Here is an 18,972-nt window from a genome sequence, read left to right on the forward strand (position 1 = left end):
ACAGGAAGTCTGTTTTTACATTTAATTCCTCCTGGGTCTAGAGCAGTAGAGTTTTATATTTTCATTATAAGTAAGCTATAAAGCATCTACATAGTGGAATCCATATTCCCAGGTGGGAACAACCTACAGTGAACCTACAGGTCCACTCTAGTCAGCCTTCTCCTTGAATGTATTACCATGCTAGGCAAGTCTGTGAAGAGTTCATGGGCCCTTTTGTCACACTCCACATTATTCATAGCCCAGTGCCACTCTGCTGTCTTCTCTCACACACATGGATGGCCAGGCCTTTGATTTCAGAGACTGCTGCAGAGAATCAGTTCTCCATCCAGATCATGCACATGCATTGTAATCATGCTCCTTTACCTGTCTGAAAATTTTTGCCATTGTCAAAGTCTTCCGAGCCCTTCCAGTGCCTCCCCTTCTTTAGGAAATGCAGGGGTCCTGTGCTAGTCTGTAGTTGTTGGACACATGGCACTTCTCTGCAGCTTTTACACACATGAGAATTCACTGCAGCTTTCTGCATCAGCTGGAGTTTGGTGCTGTGGCACAGCTTTATCCTGAGGTGGGTGTAAAGTTTGGCATTGGGCTTGGTGATGGCAAAATTATATTGCCCATCACGCCAGCATGATATTTGCATATAAAAAGTACATTTGAATAAAGAGGTTCAAGAGACATTTTATTAGAGCAGCCACAGAAAAGAAAGAAGTCATGTTCCTCTTCAGATACAGTTCAAGGCTTCTATACAGCTTCCATCAAATTGGTATTTCTTTTTCCTCTGTCCATTACTATCCAGCAAAAATACAACTGCAGGTATGTTTCCAAGGGGGAACATTCATCTTCTGCCATTTCCAGACTCCAGGGAAAATTAAGTTTCTGAGATTAGTTATATAAGAAAAAGAAAACTTGAATTTTATGTGCAAGTGAAAACTTAAACCAAGAAAACTATTATTTGTATTTTATTTGCTCTATAAAAAGTCTAGGAATACAAAGAACTTTTAACTGAATGTAAAACTTGACATTTTCTTTCCAGGTGTCCATAGAAATACTAGTTTAGTTGAAAATAAATATAAAACCTGCAAAATACCTTAATTTGGTTTTGCCAAGAAGCCCTCTCGTTATGAAAAGGATGGGGGAAAGGGTGAACTCATTTCTCTTTATTTCAAGCTTGCTGCTTTAATTCCATGTTGCATATGAAACAACAAACAAAATTCTAAGGAATGTAAAAAGTTCCTGTGCCTACAAAAGCCTTAATAATACCACCCTGAGCTGAAGAACAATGGCACTGACATGAAAGGATTTTCATTTCTAAGAATTACCTGCCTAAATCAGAGTTCAGGAATACATGTATTCCATGCTCCTCTGCAGGGCTGATTTAGCATAGACCTACTAAACCGAAATGTGCTTCCTCCCTGGAAGACTGAGCTGCAGCAGCTCAGGGCACCCCAGGTGAGACAGTGGGCTGGAGACAGGGTGGTACCTCAGGTCTAGGTGAAAGAGGAGGATCTGCATTAAACAGAGTATTCCAGGTACAATGCTACATTTCATACACTGTTCCTGGCTCACAAGGATGGACTGCAGTCTCCACTAACTACAATTGGTACAAAGTTTTGAGAAAATTCTCCATTTAAAAAATGGCAAACCCCATGTTTAATATCCACAGAGCATTAAGGTACAAACAAAACTGCTGCTTCCCAGGTTCTTTATCACTACATCTTTCTGAGACTTGTCTCCTAAAGGTTCTTTTTTCCAAATGGCATAATTTTGGCAAAGGATGAGGTCAGTGAACTCCTGGACTATGTACTGCCTATCTCTCCTGCAGCATTACAGGGATATAGATGCTCAGCACCTCAGAAATTCAGGCTTGCTATACAGCTAAAACAAATGTGCAAAGCATGAATATTACAATTACCAGAGAATTAAAAAAATCCGTCTGCATTCAAAGTAAAAATAAAACTGGGAAATTTCAAAATTTCCTGAGGTGCTCTTTTTGATCGACTAGAACTTTGGCTTCATTTCAATTTAGGCATTTCTTTTATAGAACAATGCAAAATACAAATGGCATTGTGAATAATATAAAAGCTTTTTTTCCCAGATGGGAATGCCAGAGCAGATCCATTGTTTTTTTTTTCTCAAGCATATTCTTTAGCAAGTATGATTTTATGAAGAAGTTAATCATCAGTGGAGCTGTATTCTCCAATGGAAAGGGGAACTGTTTGGTTTTGATTTTTTCCTAGTAGAAATTACAGTCCTAAAATTTTCAGATTTTGAAGTTATCCAGTTCTACTTGAAATTTCCCATTCTTTTTTACAAAAAGATCAATAATGCCCTTTATCATAATTCATAGTGGAATTGTCTATTCATGGTAAATTTGGGTCCACTCTAGGCTGAATGGTTGTTGTATATCTTTTCATGGATTTGTGTACTTATGCAGGTTTTGAAATAAAATACATATTGGTGCTGATGGATGAGAAAACACAAATGAAGTGACACTCTATAAAATCATCAGCTCTGGGGAGATGTCTAAAAGGAAAAGTTTGCTCGTGTATCAGAGTAAAAGAAATGATGGTGTGAAGAAGTGATCAGATGGAAGGTTTAAAATCAGAAGGGAAAAAAAGAAGTTTTCCCACAGAAAGAATAATTAAACTGAACTCATTGTGAACAGACACAGTGGAACGCAAGAGGGTAACTGAACTATACACAGCTGGGATTCCAGACATACATTCAGCTTGAAAAAGCTGCTTCAGAAGTCAGGAAATTCAAAGGTAAGTGTCTTACAACAGAATTTTTTAGGCATCTTCCTCAAAAAGATACTGAGCTAGATACTTCTTCTTAATATGCATTTTTGTTAATAATCTCTTCAATCTAAACTATAAAACGTGCTGTGCAACATGACTGAACAAACATCACTGTGAGAAGTATTTCCCCCTTGTTTGAGTAATTTGAATTTGTAAGCTAATGTAAGTTTTTGTATTAAATAATGTACTGTGTGCAATTTTCTTTCGTGTAAAGCACTTTGAAGCCTTCAAAGGGCACTCTAGGTTCATAAATAATGTGGTGTTCTTTGCCAGAACTGTAGGGCATTTCTCATAAGTTCTGAATCTTCTTTGCCAGAATTGCAACATGTTACATGCCAAATCCTGCACACAAATGTTCTGCATGTGGCAAATACATGTTGGTAAAGACCAGAGGCATGGCATTCCTGGATTTCTTAGAGAGAGTGGGGAGGGGAAAGAAGTGGGAAGGAATAATGAGTGAGGGCAGAGAAAAAACTCTGCATCATTTAAAAAAATTATAAACAACAAAAAAACAACCTCTACTTCCAAAACATCCCGTAACTTGTGCATAATTATTTTCAAAAGTTAAACTGTTTGCTGCATACAGCACAAACTCACAGGTACCCAGAGCTGGGTCTTTACTTCTCCTTCAGTTATGGAAATCAGGCCCCCATTGCTTTAATAGCTGAAGATTCTTCAATGCCAGGCGTTTGTAAGTGTCAGAACACCTGCAATCCCTGCTCCTCTGAGCACTCACTAACATAAATGGAGAGGCTGAGAGCCAGGAGAAGCAGCACAGTCAGGATCACCACTATTTAATAAGCTGTGAAAATGAATCCTTGTCTTCAGGCAAAATTGGCATTTTTTATGCCCAAAGCTACAGGGAATAAACCAAGGCCAATGTTCATAAAGAGTGAACTCTGGCTTCTTTGCAACCTCTGCCACAGACAACCTACTTCTGGAGCTTGGAAGAGAAGGAGTGTAAAGCAGCAAGACGCAGAAATTCTAACAGGCATTTGGCCACATAGATTGCTGAAGGTTACCAGAATTTTAATGTGTCTTTGGTTACCATTTTCCTGATTAAGCACAAACAAGTAATGTCGACATTCCTCTATAGTTTGGACTGATTTTCTGAAGTGATTAAAAAATTTTACCATTCCCTGCCCTTCACTTTCATTTAAGAAAATGGTGACAAAAATTATTAATCACTCAGCAAGAACCAGCTAGTCAAAAAGTTACTAAAAGCTACTTAGAACTAATCAGGCCTTAAGCACTGGAATTTGATAAACATTTACAAAATAAACCGATGTTAAAACTGAACTCCACATTCCGCAACACTAAATGGACGTTTTACTATCTGGTTTCTTTTGAGGTGGCAAGAAACAACAGTAAAACCTTTGCTGTTGCCAGAATTACACTGCTTAGAGAAAAATATCCTGTGGGTTACCATTTGCTGCCATGATTTACAGAGATATGGTCTGTAGTCTGTATCAGTTTCATGTGGAAGTTTTAAAGGTAAAAAGCTTTCTGCAGAGTTTGCAGATTTCTGCATCAGTGTCTGTGTTGTTGCAAAGAGGATCAGGTGGTGCTGTGTCACAAGCTTTTCAAGGAAGTTAGCACATTTCTTCAGGTTCATCTCCTGCAAGGTGAGACTCTCCCCTCCATTGCTTCTGTCTATCCAATAAAAAGCTGATAAACTGTCTAAAAGTAAAACACAGAGCGAGGGGTGAGCACAGAACAGGTTTTCTAATGAGTAGAGAGTGAGGAGTAACTGAGTGCTACTACTGCAGCTCACAAGGAAAAGCCTTCCCAGGCACCCCTTTATCATTTCTTCAGTCCCTTGCACCAGTCTGTTCTCAAGAATGGTGACCAGCCGGAGCATATCGAAATGGTAATCTGTGTCAACAAACATCACTTCTACTTCCAGTCCTCCTTCTGCTTTGGGAATGATGCAGCGGGCGATAAGGTGATAAAGCATTTCTGTTTTTCCCGTCCCTTCTGGGCCATGGAATTCAATAACATCTCCTGTTCAAAAATAAAGCAGCATGTTGTCAGGTAAGAGCCCTTAGAGCCCAGAGTTGGTTTTCAGTGTTTTCTGAACCAATACTCACTATTCCACAAATTGGGAAACGCATTTTATTTGACATTCATAAAACTGTTTAAATTCTGGTTAGCATATACCAAAAAGATATTTCAGTTTTCAAGAAAGACCTCTAAAATGAAGTTAATCAACTGTGAACAAAGGTTGAAAACCTCTGCCAGCATCATCTAGGAGACTTCCATCAATGAAAGGTTGGCAACTGGATTTCATCTGTATCATTATAGGCAGATGAAGGCAGAAGAGGAAGCTGCTACACAAAGTGGCTAAGAAACCATCTATACTATGCACACACAATTAAGAAATAAGAGGACAAAACAAAACAAAAAATCTGACATATTAGAGGTAATTTGACATATATGTCACATGATGCATGCCACAAGACTCCTGCAGGAATCTGTGACTGGTGAAGAGCACACCAGTAAGTTTATTTGGCACTTATATTCTACTGTGCTGGTAATAATGTGAAACTGCTTCTTTTGATGAGGGAGATTCAGGGACTCCTTCAACTCCAGGCAATGCCTCTGTCTGAGCAAAGGATCTCTGTTCATAAAAGGATTCAGCCTAATTACCTCATCCATGTGGGTCATAAAATATATATCATAAAAATTTAAAATGTTAATTAAAAACAGCATTACGCTTCATTAGAAAACCAGTTCTTTTGTTGGATGTGAATGCAAGATACTCTAAAGCCTTATCCAAAGTCTTCTGATGTCTTGTATCAGAGCAAGACTCTAGAAGAAGTTAATTTATTAGCTGCTCTTTATAAATTTCTAATTTTGGAAACTGGATTATTTATGACATTTTGGATTTTATAGGCAGAAGGGTAACTACATGCAGTAAGGAAAATCACACAACTGTAATTGCAGGAAGGTGAGAGTTTTCCATGGCCTTGGCAAGTGCAAATGGCCTAACAGCTTTCCATAGGGGGATGCGAGACGAGAGAATTAACTGCAACTTTCCTTAAACATGTTTGTGCCTGCCTGAGTTAACAGGGTTTTTCAAGTCACTGCTCAGCTTCCAGAGGATGTGTCCTCATTCACAAGTGCCTACAACGTCAAGATGCAGTTTGGGATGAGGGTAGGAGGAGGGTAGGGAAGAAACCAAGCGCTTCTGCCTTTGCAAGTGTTAAAAGCAATTTACACCTGATGTGACAAGTCTGTCCATTTCAGTGACACTCAGAAATACCATTTCTATGAGTTTCTGATACTTTTAAATTTATTAAAAAGCTTGATTGCCTTCCCAAGCCCTTACTAAGCTGTTCCAAATGGCTCCCACTCTTCTGAGATGAAAGATAACTACAGTTCCTGGGACGTAAATTTTTATTTTCTCTTCCTGTCCAGAGGTCACACTGCCCAACTCTGACACTTGCACTCAGTGGCTCTGCTGTCATACAGCCAGTGCTGGAGACATAACCACACCCTGGCAGGGTGAGATACCAGCTTGAAAGAACTCCTCCTAAAAGTGCTGGCTAGGTCATTCCCTCATATTTTGTCTCTTGAAATATTTTAGAACAATTGCATAAGGCAGCTCTTGATAAGGAACAAAGTGTATCTTTTTCCACTGGCTGTGGCACAGAACTTCTGCCACCCTGATTGCCATTTCTGAATCCAGACCAGTAACTGAGTGGGGCCGACAGGCAGAAGACTGCTTCACCTGCCTTTACAGAAAAATATGACCTGCTGGATTCCAAAATTATTCTGGGAAATAAATGCTTCACTTTTTCCATTTGAAGATATTCTAGCAGGATGTCTGTGTGTTACAGAATGACACTGGATGAGGTTGTTTTATTTTATTGACAGAACTTATAAAACTTATTTAAGTAAAAATTCTAAGTTGAATGACAAAAATCATTCTCAGAGGTTTTTGTGGTGGTGGTTTGTAAATGCAAACAGCAAGACAGCCCAGCACCCCTGCAAGTTTGTTCAACATTGCTGAAAGAGATAGACAGCTTCCTTGTAGCTTGACCAAGACACTTGAGTTACTCTGAAACAGTAACAGCTTGGACTGCAAGAAAACCTCAAGAGAGCTGGGTATTTCTGTGCCTTCCTGATTATCCAAGAGGCTGCCCATAAGAAGAACGGGTGCAAAACAGGAGCCATTTATAGCAACATCTATAAATGCAGGGTTTCAGTGAATTAGCAACCAGGCTGTTATAGTAAGATAAGAGGGGAAATTCATTTCTCTGGATCAGAGAGGACAAACCATGACACAGCAAAGGAGGAAGTGAGGCCAGCAACATTTTCAAGAAGCCTCTGACATGCTGACACGGTCACAGAAGAAACTGAGTAATCAGCACTAGCATCATCCATTAATGTCAAAACAACTTTGAAAGGAGGATTAGTAAAAAGATACTGTCACAGGATGAGAACAGGCTGAGAAGGAGAGCAGGAACAGCACTTTAACATGGAAGAAACTTAATGGGAATTTTTTCTATTAGAATTGGTGTTGGCAGACATTAAACATATCAGTAGATGAATGTTCCATTAGCTTGACAAAACATGTAGAAGGCAAACTAATTGGGTTAATAAAGACTTAAGTTTGTGAAGATTTAACAGATGGAGATGGATGAGCTGAGTGATTTCATATGAAATTCAGCACTGGTGAATTCAAGAGTTAGGTTTTAAGGAGTCCCCCAACACAGTGCCTGGCTCAGGGTAGCCTGAACTGGCTCATTAAAGAGAACAATAGTCCACTCCTATGAATGGCCATGCAGGTTAAACTAAATGATGCTGAAGAAATGTAAATATTTATGTAAGATTAATATATTTTTAACTGAAACACTGTGCTGTCCTGGTCATCCGTTTGGTGTCATGTGTTAAATGAGAAGAGCCTTATTTTTGTCTGTTATCAATCCACCAGCAAATACTAGTTAAACTATTTTCTGACACTGCAGATACAAACAGGCTGTTGGAGCACTCAGCAATAACTTTGTGTGTTTCACATTGTAGGCTACCTTGAAGTTCCTGGGCTGGTCATTTACAATACTGTGCAGAAGCTGTCACTAATATTTATACCATTTGTAAGTGAAGTAGAAAGGCCTAATATTTATTCCAAGTTAATGTTGGGTGTCATGCAATTGGTGAACATCAGAGCCTACACTGACACCCACACCTTCATGCCAGTGGCACAGGGGAAATATGACTGGCAGTAGTGGAAGATTATTTAATGCTTATGTCACTTTTGCTCCATTCCAGAAGAGCTTAAATGGTATGTAATTAATGTACTTATGTGCTCTTAAATATGCAAGGCCATCATAACTAGAAGCAGTGGTTAGAGTATCACATTAATACCTATATTATCTATCCCTATTTTACAGTACCCTGACATGCAAGTTATGAACACTTAACTATAATGTAACCTTTGGATAGTTTATTGAAACTTCATATATTTGTTTGGTTTAAATTCCATCAGAAAAAAGAATTATTTAGGTCTTTGTGTTGCCTTAATCACAGCATTTTAAATGAAGAGCTGTTCAGTATAGACTTCATGGGTAACAGATTACAGAATTCCACAGTGACACACTGAAAGTCAAGCTCATGACAAATGGAGAGGCAGGCCTTCAACAGGGATTTGAGACTGAATAATAAGAACACACATCAAAATAACACATGGGCTCACATGAATACTGTGGTATTAAAAGACAAAGCAAAAACATAATAAAAAGTGAAATCCATTTATATACATACAAGAGCTGTGCTAATATTTTAGGCAGCTTCATTAATGTCAGCCAAAAAGCATCACCATTACAGGTAATAATTGATACAATTTGTTGGAAGTAGAAGAAAAACACAAGTGCTTCAAAAGCTTAATGACTGTTGGCACAGAGAAACCAGAGATGAACTATAGAAGACTTCCAGCCATTTTAGAACTGAGGTTCTGGAACAGTCTTCAGACAGACATGAACAACATAGAAAGCTTAAAGAGCAAAGCAGATAATTTTACATGAAATTATGTAATGGTATGGACTGCAACAAGGACAGTTAGTGATCCCCAAGAAAATGTCTTAAAATCTGTTTGACCAGTACATAACTGAATCTCAATTTGGTTCTCAAATCAATTCAAATCTCAAATATTTGTTTGTTGTGTGTAAAGTTGACTAAGAAATACCAAACATCCAGACTAAAAGATCATTTAATATTTATGTTTCAAAAAAAATACAGTAATATCTCATCTTCTAAAAAAATTAAGAATTTGAGAGCCTTGTGAAACATACACCAATTTCACTCCTGGCCCTTAATTCTTCTTGTGAGTAACACAGCAGTTCAGAAATGAGAGTATTTAAATATTCTTCTCTGCTCTACTTGCACTGGCTCAGCAGTATTTCTCCAACCTTTATCATTGTTATGTCACATTGGAAACTTTCAGGGCAGGAATCATGTACTGCTAAAGAAAGCCCACATGTGTTCTCTAGTGCTGCAAAACAATACACAAAGGCTCTCAGAGTGACTGTGTTTAAAGACTAAGCATCATCTCTCACACAATTATCCTGATTATTTTAATAGCTTTTTCTGTTCTTTCTTCTGAATCTTCCATATTTGTGGGAAATCAAACTCCAGACAAGTGTGCTGCTTACCACTGAAGCCACATACTTGCCCTATAGAATCCTCTCACTCCTACATAAATTCCACAACACTAGTACTTCACCACTGATCCTTAGAGCTTGCCACTCATATGCCTTTTATATATATATATATATATATATTTTAGTCTTCTGTAATCAGAGTTGTCTCTTCCATCGTGAAATACATGAAATTTCACATACTCTGGAAAATCAGTCTGCCTTCCTGAATAATGTGCTCATTTCTTTTTAGTTCACTAATTTATTTCATTAAAATATCTAACCTTGATCTTAAAATTTCTTGTACTGGTGTCATTGAAAGATTACCCCATTTCTCCCATCTGAAATTCTCGTTCATTCACTGAAGGTCTCTGTGAGCCATGTTGATCCTGACACTGTGAACTCATTCAACTAATTAGTACCTAAGTCCATAATGAAATTGTTTATGAAGTTCTATCTAAGTATACTAAGGATTTTTCAGGTCAAGACTGGAGGGCTTGATGACTTGGCTTCATTGAAAAATACTATTTGCTCATGCCCCTTATCCTAACTTACTCAGACAACTCTATATCACTGAACTCTTTGCTATTTACTGGAACTCATGCTCTTTGCAAATTTCTGTAGTTATGACTTTGTTGTCTAGACCAGTGATTAAAAAAAAAAACAAACACAGAGGTTTAATGACAGACTCTAGAACAAATTGCTGGAAAACGACTGACACTGACCAATGTGCTTGGTATTTACTCACCTACACTTGTGTTTTGATATGCATAAAGTAGATTTTAAGACCTATTTAATAATGTTTGGAAGGGCAACTTTGCATAATTCCATTTTATCTCGTTTGCATTGAACTACAACAATTAAAATTCTGATCTAGGGCAAAATAATTTACTTGCATGTTTATCTCTGAGAATACTTTTACATGAACATTTTTCCATAGATGGGATAAAGACACATTTTTACCATGAACAGGAGATCCTTCCTCAGCAAACAGATAAGGTTCAAGATTCTTCAGAGAACTTCTGCCCTCAAGTCGTGCAAGCAGCTTTTAAAGACAAGACAAAGAGCAATGCTGTTAACTTAAAAGTAATGGACCTCAGGAAACAAATTTAAAGGATTCTAAGAACTGGCAGTTTTCCATCACAGTCCTATTGAAAAATTAGCCAGATTTTAAAAATGTTTTCATAAATACATACGGAAATGTATAGTCTGGACTGCAGTAACAGAAGGTCCCAGCCTCACAAACAATGAACACACTGGTGGCTCAGTGGCAATGGGAACTGGAGATATGAGAAGTTTAAAAAGCAAAGGCTGCTCAGGGACGTTGGTGAGATGGATTGCCTCCAGTACACAGCAGTGCTGTGTATTTCATTCCAAAGAACAAAGGAAAAGAACATTATTTGTAACAATCATCATCTCCAAAAAAAATACTGGCTGAGAGATGAAACCTTCCCTATCATCAATCCCCTAAGCCAGCCTCTCTGAGCATTTATAAGTAAAACTATGTGTATTTCACCTGAAAAGTTACACAGGACTCCTCTGGGCTACAATCCTATTATATCATAGTTACTTGTTCAAACAGAGTATGGATTAAGAATGTTCAAAAGTAATTAGTCACCAGTGGCTCTGCAAGAACTTTTCTAAAGCAAGCTTGAATTTGTTAAGCAAGTTCCCCAAAGCCCCTCGTAAAATAAGTCCATTGTAAAATTAATTAGTTCAAAGATCATGGACAGTTTCTCAAATTGAGAGGTATTTGCATAGCAAGTAGACAGGTATTCACAAAACCTGTGTTAGTAGTTCTGGCACACTGTGTAAAGCAAGAATGAACATTTTCCCTAGTGCTGAACATGTTCCCTGGGAGCTGTTATTCCCTACATGTATTAGCACACATGGGATATGATATTATTGGGATGCTCAGTATCACCAGAGCACCTACCCTGGTGCCAAATATTACATTTTCCAAGACACCCAGTCATCATTTAAAGATCTAGACAAAACAAATCCTGTTCAGTTTTATCCCATCCTCAAGAACAAAAGAGCAGTGAGCACACACCTTCTAATAACTACTGCCTTCTCTTGCTTTCCTCCTTGTCACTTGCTCTGAATGATCTTAAAAGTTCTTTGAACAGTTGTGTTTTCCTTTAACAGTAAAATAAAACTCCGTTAAATGGTCCTGAATTTACTTCAAGTGGTCACAATGGGAATCTTAAGTGTGACATTTTCATTGACATTTTAAGAGTCACTTCCATTAACAAAATGTCAATGTGTTTGCCTTGGCCTCTTCATATGTATCCAGGAGTTTTCTGACTCGTCCTCTGAAGGGCTAAAAAAACACTCAAATTGACCTTGCTCTGGATCAGCAGATCCTCCCATTACACATCACACATTTGTGCAGCACAGAAAACACATGGTGATCTCCTGGGAATCAGCAGGGTTCCATTATCTGGGCAAAGCAAAAATCCAGATGAATGTATGTACATAAGAATGCAAGAATGGAACTTGGGACACATAAACCAGCAGCTCTCCTTGTCAGACCCTATGTGTGCAGCTCTTCTGTGCCTGGCCCTGGCCACCAGCGAGGAGAAGCTGCACCCACTGGGGAGAAGAATCCCTCACCCCTTTGTCTGCAGTGGAAGTTGAGGCAAAAAGGAAAACCACCACAAGGCTGCAGCTTTCTGATGCTCTTCACTTCTGAGCAGAGGAAGCACCGCTGTGACACACAGGGATAACAGAGGCTTAATGATGGGCACTGCTGGGGCCAGCAGTTACAACTACTGCTGGCATAAACACATTGCTGCATCCTCGTGTTCCTAAATTTGTACATTAACAAATATATCCTCTGCAGTTTATTTTTTCTACAACAGTGAGCCCCTGTCTCCTCTTAGATTATCAACCCTTTAAGTTTACTGAGAGAGCTCTGGAAACACACAGTAAATTGATCGCTATCATTTAAATATGAATCTGCCGTTATTTAAATGACAAGTTTATATATTAATTTTAAATAACTACAGGTGCTTTCTGTGAGCACTGCTCATGTAGGTAATTTATGGTAATTTGCTGATGATAGCGCACCTGTGTTTTTATCAAGCTTGTATTTACTTCCGAGTTGTGAAGCAGAATCTCCAAAGGCACTTGCCTCATTAGTGCCATGCTGGGAGCAACAGGGTTCCTGGCAGAAACAGCCAACAATTTTCCTTCAACTCTCACAAAGGTTTGTCCACACTGCAGTAGAAGTGATGGAAGCAAACCTGAGATGAGACACTACACAGGCATCCCTCACCTCTGCCCACATTACAGACAGGGACAGCGTGGGCTGTTCCAAACAGAGCAAGAGCCACCTTGGCTCAGTTCCAGGGGAGGCATTCCCATTTTGCCTCCCCACATGTTCTTCTAGAAAATGAGAGGGGGACAAATCTACAGCATGTAAAGGGTAATCTGGAGGGTGGATGTCAGGTGTCCCAAGCTTTGTCACAGACAATGCACAGAACACAGCAGTATGGTACCACTGGAGAAACTTGGAGTAGGAAAAAGCTTAGTAAGAAAAAAATCCCAAGTCAATTTCAAATCCCATAGTAGAGGCTTCAGATTCTATAATCAAAGTGTAGGTGCTCATTTCTTCCTCCATAAGCCTCTCCATCTTTTTTTACACAAAACACCACCCTTTAGCAACCTGCTAGTGATAGCTTCTCACTCCTAGGTGTTCTTTGAAAATGTAATTATGCCAGCAAGAAACTGCACAGATGTGCAGTTCCATTTAGAGAAAAAGCTGTACAGCAAAAGTTCAGCAGCAGCTGGGTTAAATGTCATTAATGACAAAGCTGATGGGACTCAAATATTTCAGCTATGCCTTTTATAATTGATCAATATGCATACAGACAGTCCCACTGACTAATGCATGACATGCTTGTACTCTGTTGGTTTCAACAGAGCTGTGCATCAATGGAAGCACACACGTAGGCCTTGTAAGGAATTTCTTCATTAAAATGTTAAAGAAATTCTAATTAAATACTCCAGCCCTGGTAGAAGCTGTGAGCTAACCTAGAGGCTATTTACACATACAAACCTATCTTGAATACTACTCAAAATTTAATTCTCAACCACTGTAACTGCTCTGAGCTTTTGTAAACTTTGGGCATGAAGACATATGCAAGCTATTTATTATTACTCTTATTGTGATATACCAAAGATGTTTTGCAAGAAGTTCTAATTTGTTGTATTAATTACATTAAATAATAAAAGCACAATACTGCGGTCTGAGAATAACTCAGTAAAATCTGACTTTATGCATGAGGCTATTTAAAGAAGTATTATTTTAAATTAAGTGTTTTCTGTTTCAAGTGCTTTTACCATTTTTTTGTCTGAACACTGTATTCATACATTGACTTTTCTTAATGCATTGGTTGTCAACTCCTCCCTTGTTCCAGGCTGGACATCCATTCATTGCAGGGAGTTGATGCCATGTGCATTCCCTGTTGGCACCACTCATGTGGACAAATAAATGCATCTATCCCTTGGACAAAGAGCACAGCTCGTGTCCTTAATTCGTGTCTATTTGCCAATAGTAGACATCTGGTACTATTATTTTTTTTACGTGTCAAAAGGGCTTAAAAGCTCAAGTCCCACTAAAAACCACACAGAGATTTAACAATAAATATTATCACACTTTTCTGTTTTATGTGAACTATTCAGCATATTCTGGTACAGTTACACACAAATCTCCAAGCAATTAAGTTGCTGATTGCAAGTGGAAATTTCTAACAAATAAAACATCCAGAAATGAAAAACCAAAACTAATAAAACAACACAACAAAATCCCAAAACTCAAACCTCTTTTCTCTTACAGAGAAGGAAAGCAATTCCACCTTACATAATGTTTATTTATAGAACCACAAAGTTGGAAGTGTTTAAGATCAAGTCCGAACCTTTAAATGAAACCTTTCTCCTCTCAAACACCTGGGAGGGGAGCGCGAAGGGAATTTGTATAAAGCAATTATCGAGACACCTGAACCAACCTCCCCCCGTGCTGCAGAACGCCCATAGCAGGAGCCCACCCGCATCCCAACACAGAGGCAGAGCAGGGACCCAAGGGACCCCGATCCCTCCTGGATCCGCGGAAAATCCATCGGGAAAGCTTCCGCGGCCTTTCGAGGGGCGGAACTCCCTCCGTCACGCACCGCCCCCTCAGGAGGCCCCGCAGGGGCTGCCCCGCGCCCGCCCCATGGGGGCGAGTGGGAACCTCGGCGCCCCTCTTCTTCCCCGGCTGCGGCCTCGCCCGGTCCTCCCCGCCCGTGTGCCCGGGCCCGGAGCTGAGGGGAGCGGGGCGGGAGCCGCGCCTCACCTGCGTGCCCGACTCCGCCCCGCCGAACGCGTCACCCATGGCGGCCCCGCGGCCGCAGCCACCGCTCCGCAGCGCCCCCGCCCGACCGCGCCCTCTGCGCCTGCGCGGCTCGGCCCCCCGGGAGCGCGGGGTGGAGCCTGCGGGCTGCGGAGTCAAGGGTTCGAGTCCCGCCTCCGGCTCAATGCATGGCCGCCCATTCGCCTGTCCCTCGTACGTGTACGTGGCTTGGGATTCCTTGGACACGGCCGGGAGAATCACAGAGTTAAATAGGTTGGAAAAGACTTCTGGGGTCATCGAGTACAACTTATGAGCCAACACTACCATATCAAGCAGACCACGACACTGAGTCCCATGTCCAATGTTTCATTAAACACCTCCAGAGACAGTGACTCCAGCAGCTCCCTGGGCTGCCCATTCCAGTGTCTGATCACTCCTTCAGAGAATAAATTCTTCCTGGTGTCCAGCCTAAATCTTTGGAACAGCTTACAACCATGTCCTCTCGTCATGTCCCAAGTTAGGTGAGAGAAGAACCTGGCCCCCACCCAGAGACAACAAGCCGTTTATTTCTTTTTAAGGACATGTCTTTCTATAGGTATATGTGGGTTTTTTCTGCTCCTGCTGGAAAGGGGCAGGTGGCTGGGCTAGTGTGACTCAGGCGATGCTCCTTGGTCACATTGGGGTAGCTGTGACTCAAGGGCAGCTCATTCGCGTGGCTGCGTTTAAACACTGCAAAATTGCTCTTTGCCAAAGCCAGCTATCAATTATGGCTTAAATTAAAAGGGGTCTAGAATATTTTTAATAAGTCCCTGGAATGAACTGGCCTTGCGTGGTGTGTGATGCTCTGAGGCAGGAGCTGATGGTCAATGGCTTGGTCACATCAGCAGCTGTGTGCCTGTGGTCAGCAGCCGGACCTGCTCCACCCGGACCGCAGCCCGTCCACTGCAGTTGTGCAGCCTGGGCAGGCAAGAGGGACGGGCTCAGGGAAAACACGGGAGAACCTGTTTGTTTCTTCCATAGGCTAAATGCAAAACCAGCAGGATAAGAAGAGCAGCTCCCAGTATCTGCGTATCAAAGAGCAGTAATGATATCATCCCTTTGGGTCTAGCGAGGTCATTGGTGATACTGCACGTCCTGTACTTATAGATAGGAGGAGAAACTGGTGGTGGAGTTCTCTGTTTCTTCAAAGAAATCATGTTTTTCTATAAAAAAGAGCTTCTACTAGCATGCACCACAGCAGAAAATCTAACCTCAGATGCAAGGCATTTGCTTTGTTTACTCTTTCAACCCTCTTCCAGCCCAAAATATGCAGCTCCAATACAAAACTGCTGCCACTTGACTAACTCTAGATGGATGCCATCAGATAGACTTAGCCCAACTCAAACCTCTAGTTTTGGTGTCTAGTCCTAATTCTGTTCATTCAAGAACAGGAGATGGTTACTCTGCATAGCCTGAATAGTCTTTGTCTTTTTTTTATGGATACACATGCCAAATTATCAGGAGCGTGGAAAGTGATGCTCTGGTTAGAAAGACTTGGATGGCTGTGGGGAGGGCACAAAAATGCAAGTACAATACTTTTGGTTTCATTGTCTTGAAGGAAGTTTCTGCTTTGCATTTTGGAAGAAGTCAACATAAGGGACAAACAACTTTAAGACCTGTGTGTCTGAGTATTCTTACAGTACCTCAGTGGTCTGGGACACATTCCCTGGAAGAGTTTAAAAGCTTTGTTAATTAGTGGTGATTGCCCTTGAAGCTGACTGAGGAGTGAACTAAACCAAAAGCAGAGTGGACTTGCTGTGACGACAAAGACACTACTCACTGCATCAACCACATGATGGTTTTTAAAAAATAATTATAGGTTCTTTGTTGCTCTCATCCTCTAATTAAAGATGTTGCGCTAATTTTTAAAAAGTGATTGCTACTTGAGTTTAGAGCTGTAAAATAGATAGCACAGATAAATGCCAGTTGACTGAAGCCCACTCCTACCTCATCACTTACCATTGTGAGTGTCCCAGTAGGGTTCTGTGGGAGCTCTTCTACTGCACTGCTGAACACAGCTTTGGCATTACAATCTAATGCAAAATGAAGTATCACAGTTCACTGGAGATCAAGCAACAAATATTTGAGAGAGAGAGAGAGGGTAAAAACATAGAACACATTTGAGCAGAAAAAAAAAAGGATATTAAGGATATTTAATAGCTTGAAATAGTACACAATAATTAGAGATTTGTAAATCAAATGCACTGGTCACCTAGATAGGCAGATTGCACATCAGCAGTCAGCATTGCTGGCATCTTACCACACTTTGTAATATTTTATCAAAGCTGTCTATATACTTCTTATAGTTAATCTTTATTTTTTTGTTTGTTTTTCTCCCTGCATGGTAAACCTCTTCATTAACCTTACTGCTCAGGAGAAAAACAGTAACATAGGTAAGGAGAGAAACTCTTTATCGTTGGTTTCAGCAGAGCAAGGATTTTAATTGCACCCCTCTATTTTTTGGGCTTCTGGTGGGTTTATTTATTTATTTATTTATGATTCATTCTTTCATATTTTTCTGTAGCATTTCTGAGTGATAGTGGGTGATACAGGATCCCACCCACGCCTTACTCTTCCTTTTGAAACATCAGAATACTCCTTAAAGCAGTACAGCTCTAAGTAGCTCCACGCTACTAAGGTCTCCATGCCCCAGCACACCTGTTTCTACAGGCAGAAAATTAGTGTTCCTTTGTTTGGCATGAGGGGAGCCTAAGGGGGCCCCTGGAGCCACAGCGCTGCTTGTGCAGCAATTCAGCAGCAGGAACAAAGACCTTCCTAATAGCACAAAGATCAGACTCTAGGGGTGAGCATCTCTGTCTTTATGAAATGTGTATTCCGGAGAAAATTCCTCTTTCCTAATCTTGATTTTCAACATCTCCCACACCTCCTGTATTTTCCACTGCATGTGTTTAAGACCTGCATTGTTACAAGGAAAAATGGCAGTACAAGAGAGGAAGGTATTTAAAGCGGATTTGCAGCCCTAAACAAAATTATTTTTTATTGTATTTTTTTTTTAAATTTGCTTATTCATACATTCACTATTGTTAATTTCAGCCAGCAGAAGAAAACTGAGATGGGTTCTGGAGAAGGAAGGACTACCTCAGATGCCCCACAGCTGTTGACAGTCTACTGTATATATAAATATTTAATTTTTTTTTAAGATGCAAAATCCTAAATTTAAATTGCCAGTTGGTTTACAATAGTCTCAAGAATTAAATTATTAGACTTTAGATGGCAGTCTGAAGAACTAATACCCTGTCCTGGAACAAGGCCTGAGGTAAGAGCTTAAACAAAAGGGGAAAAGCATGAAGAAAACCAGTATGTTGACAAGAAAGTTAGATTGGGTGAGGATGTTTGAAAAAAAACACATCAGACTTTTTTATTTAATTAATAGCTAATTTAGAAACTGGAATGTAAATGCTTCCTCCTTTAAGCGTTTGTTTTTTTTTTCCCAGCCACAGAGATTTTGCTCCAATATAATCTTCATCATTTTCAGTGTATTGTCACTTAATGTTCTCTCACAAGATTTGTGTGGGTGACATTCCAGCACAAACCAGCTCCAAACAGACCTTCTAGCTTGAAAATAGTTTGTTCATGTAGTTGGACTAAACTCTTCGTATCAAGTCAATTGTTGTTTTCCTAATTAATGTCCAGACTCTTAAATACTTTCATTCCAGAGGTGACAAACTGACTCTTCCAAAAGTCATCACACAAAAGAATCACTCCCACAAATAAAACAGAAAGGTTTCGAGTTGAGTCTTATCTCCTCCTTTGTGCAGTAATACTCAAACCCCAAAAGATTTATCAACTAAAGACCATCTCAAAGTTGCAAGCAGACCTAAAAAGTCTTAATAATAATAATAATAACAGAAGTAGTAGTGGTAGTAAGAATTAACTTAAAGCATGTGTTGAGTCTCCATGTAGTGAACGCCATCAGATTAGTTGCAACCTCTCTGTTGTGTGACTCCTCCAGTTTCACAGGGCTGGTTTTAGCCTCACTGTTCCAAGTTTCTCTCAATAAGTGAAGTGATCTGTCACTGGGTTTTATTAGATTTTTGCTTTTATTTTTTAGAGCAGATGGCTGATTCTTTTTACCTGGAGAGCTGCCACTTTCTTTAGATGCATTTGGGCTTTATGGTAGTTTAATTTATCTGTTTATTTGAGA

The 18,972-nt window shown here is 40.0% G+C and overlaps 1 protein-coding gene across 1 annotated transcript; it reads right to left on the minus strand.

Moving 5' to 3' along the window:
* Positions 1–655: 655 nt before the first annotated feature.
* XRCC2 (X-ray repair cross complementing 2) lies at positions 656–14,849 on the minus strand. The gene is made up of 3 exons (XM_015653551.1): positions 14,772–14,849; positions 10,397–10,478; positions 656–4,799 (listed from the first exon to the last, which is right to left on the minus strand). The coding sequence occupies exons 1-3, from the start codon at positions 14,808–14,810 to the stop codon at positions 4,084–4,086; spliced, it is 837 nt and encodes a 278-aa protein (XP_015509037.1). The 5' UTR covers positions 14,811–14,849; the 3' UTR covers positions 656–4,083.
* Between the last annotated feature and the right edge of the window lie 4,123 nt (positions 14,850–18,972).

Source organism: Parus major, chromosome 2 (genome assembly GCF_001522545.3).
Source record: "Parus major isolate Abel chromosome 2, Parus_major1.1, whole genome shotgun sequence".
In the NCBI taxonomy this organism is placed as follows: Eukaryota; Metazoa; Chordata; class Aves; order Passeriformes; family Paridae; genus Parus; species Parus major.

Bases quoted from the DNA above. Each gene is read 5' to 3' on its own strand.
- XRCC2 (XM_015653551.1), bottom strand. From the start codon at position 14,810: ATGGGTGACGCGTTCGGCGGGGCGGAGTCGGGCACGCAG. The intron at 10,479-14,771 runs GTGAGGCGCGGC...TGTCTTTAAAAG, and splicing joins GGGCGGAGTCGGGCACGCAG to CTGCTTGCACGACTTGAGGG. The intron at 4,800-10,396 runs GTAAAAATGTGT...ATTTTTGAACAG, and splicing joins GGAAGGATCTCCTGTTCATG to GAGATGTTATTGAATTCCAT.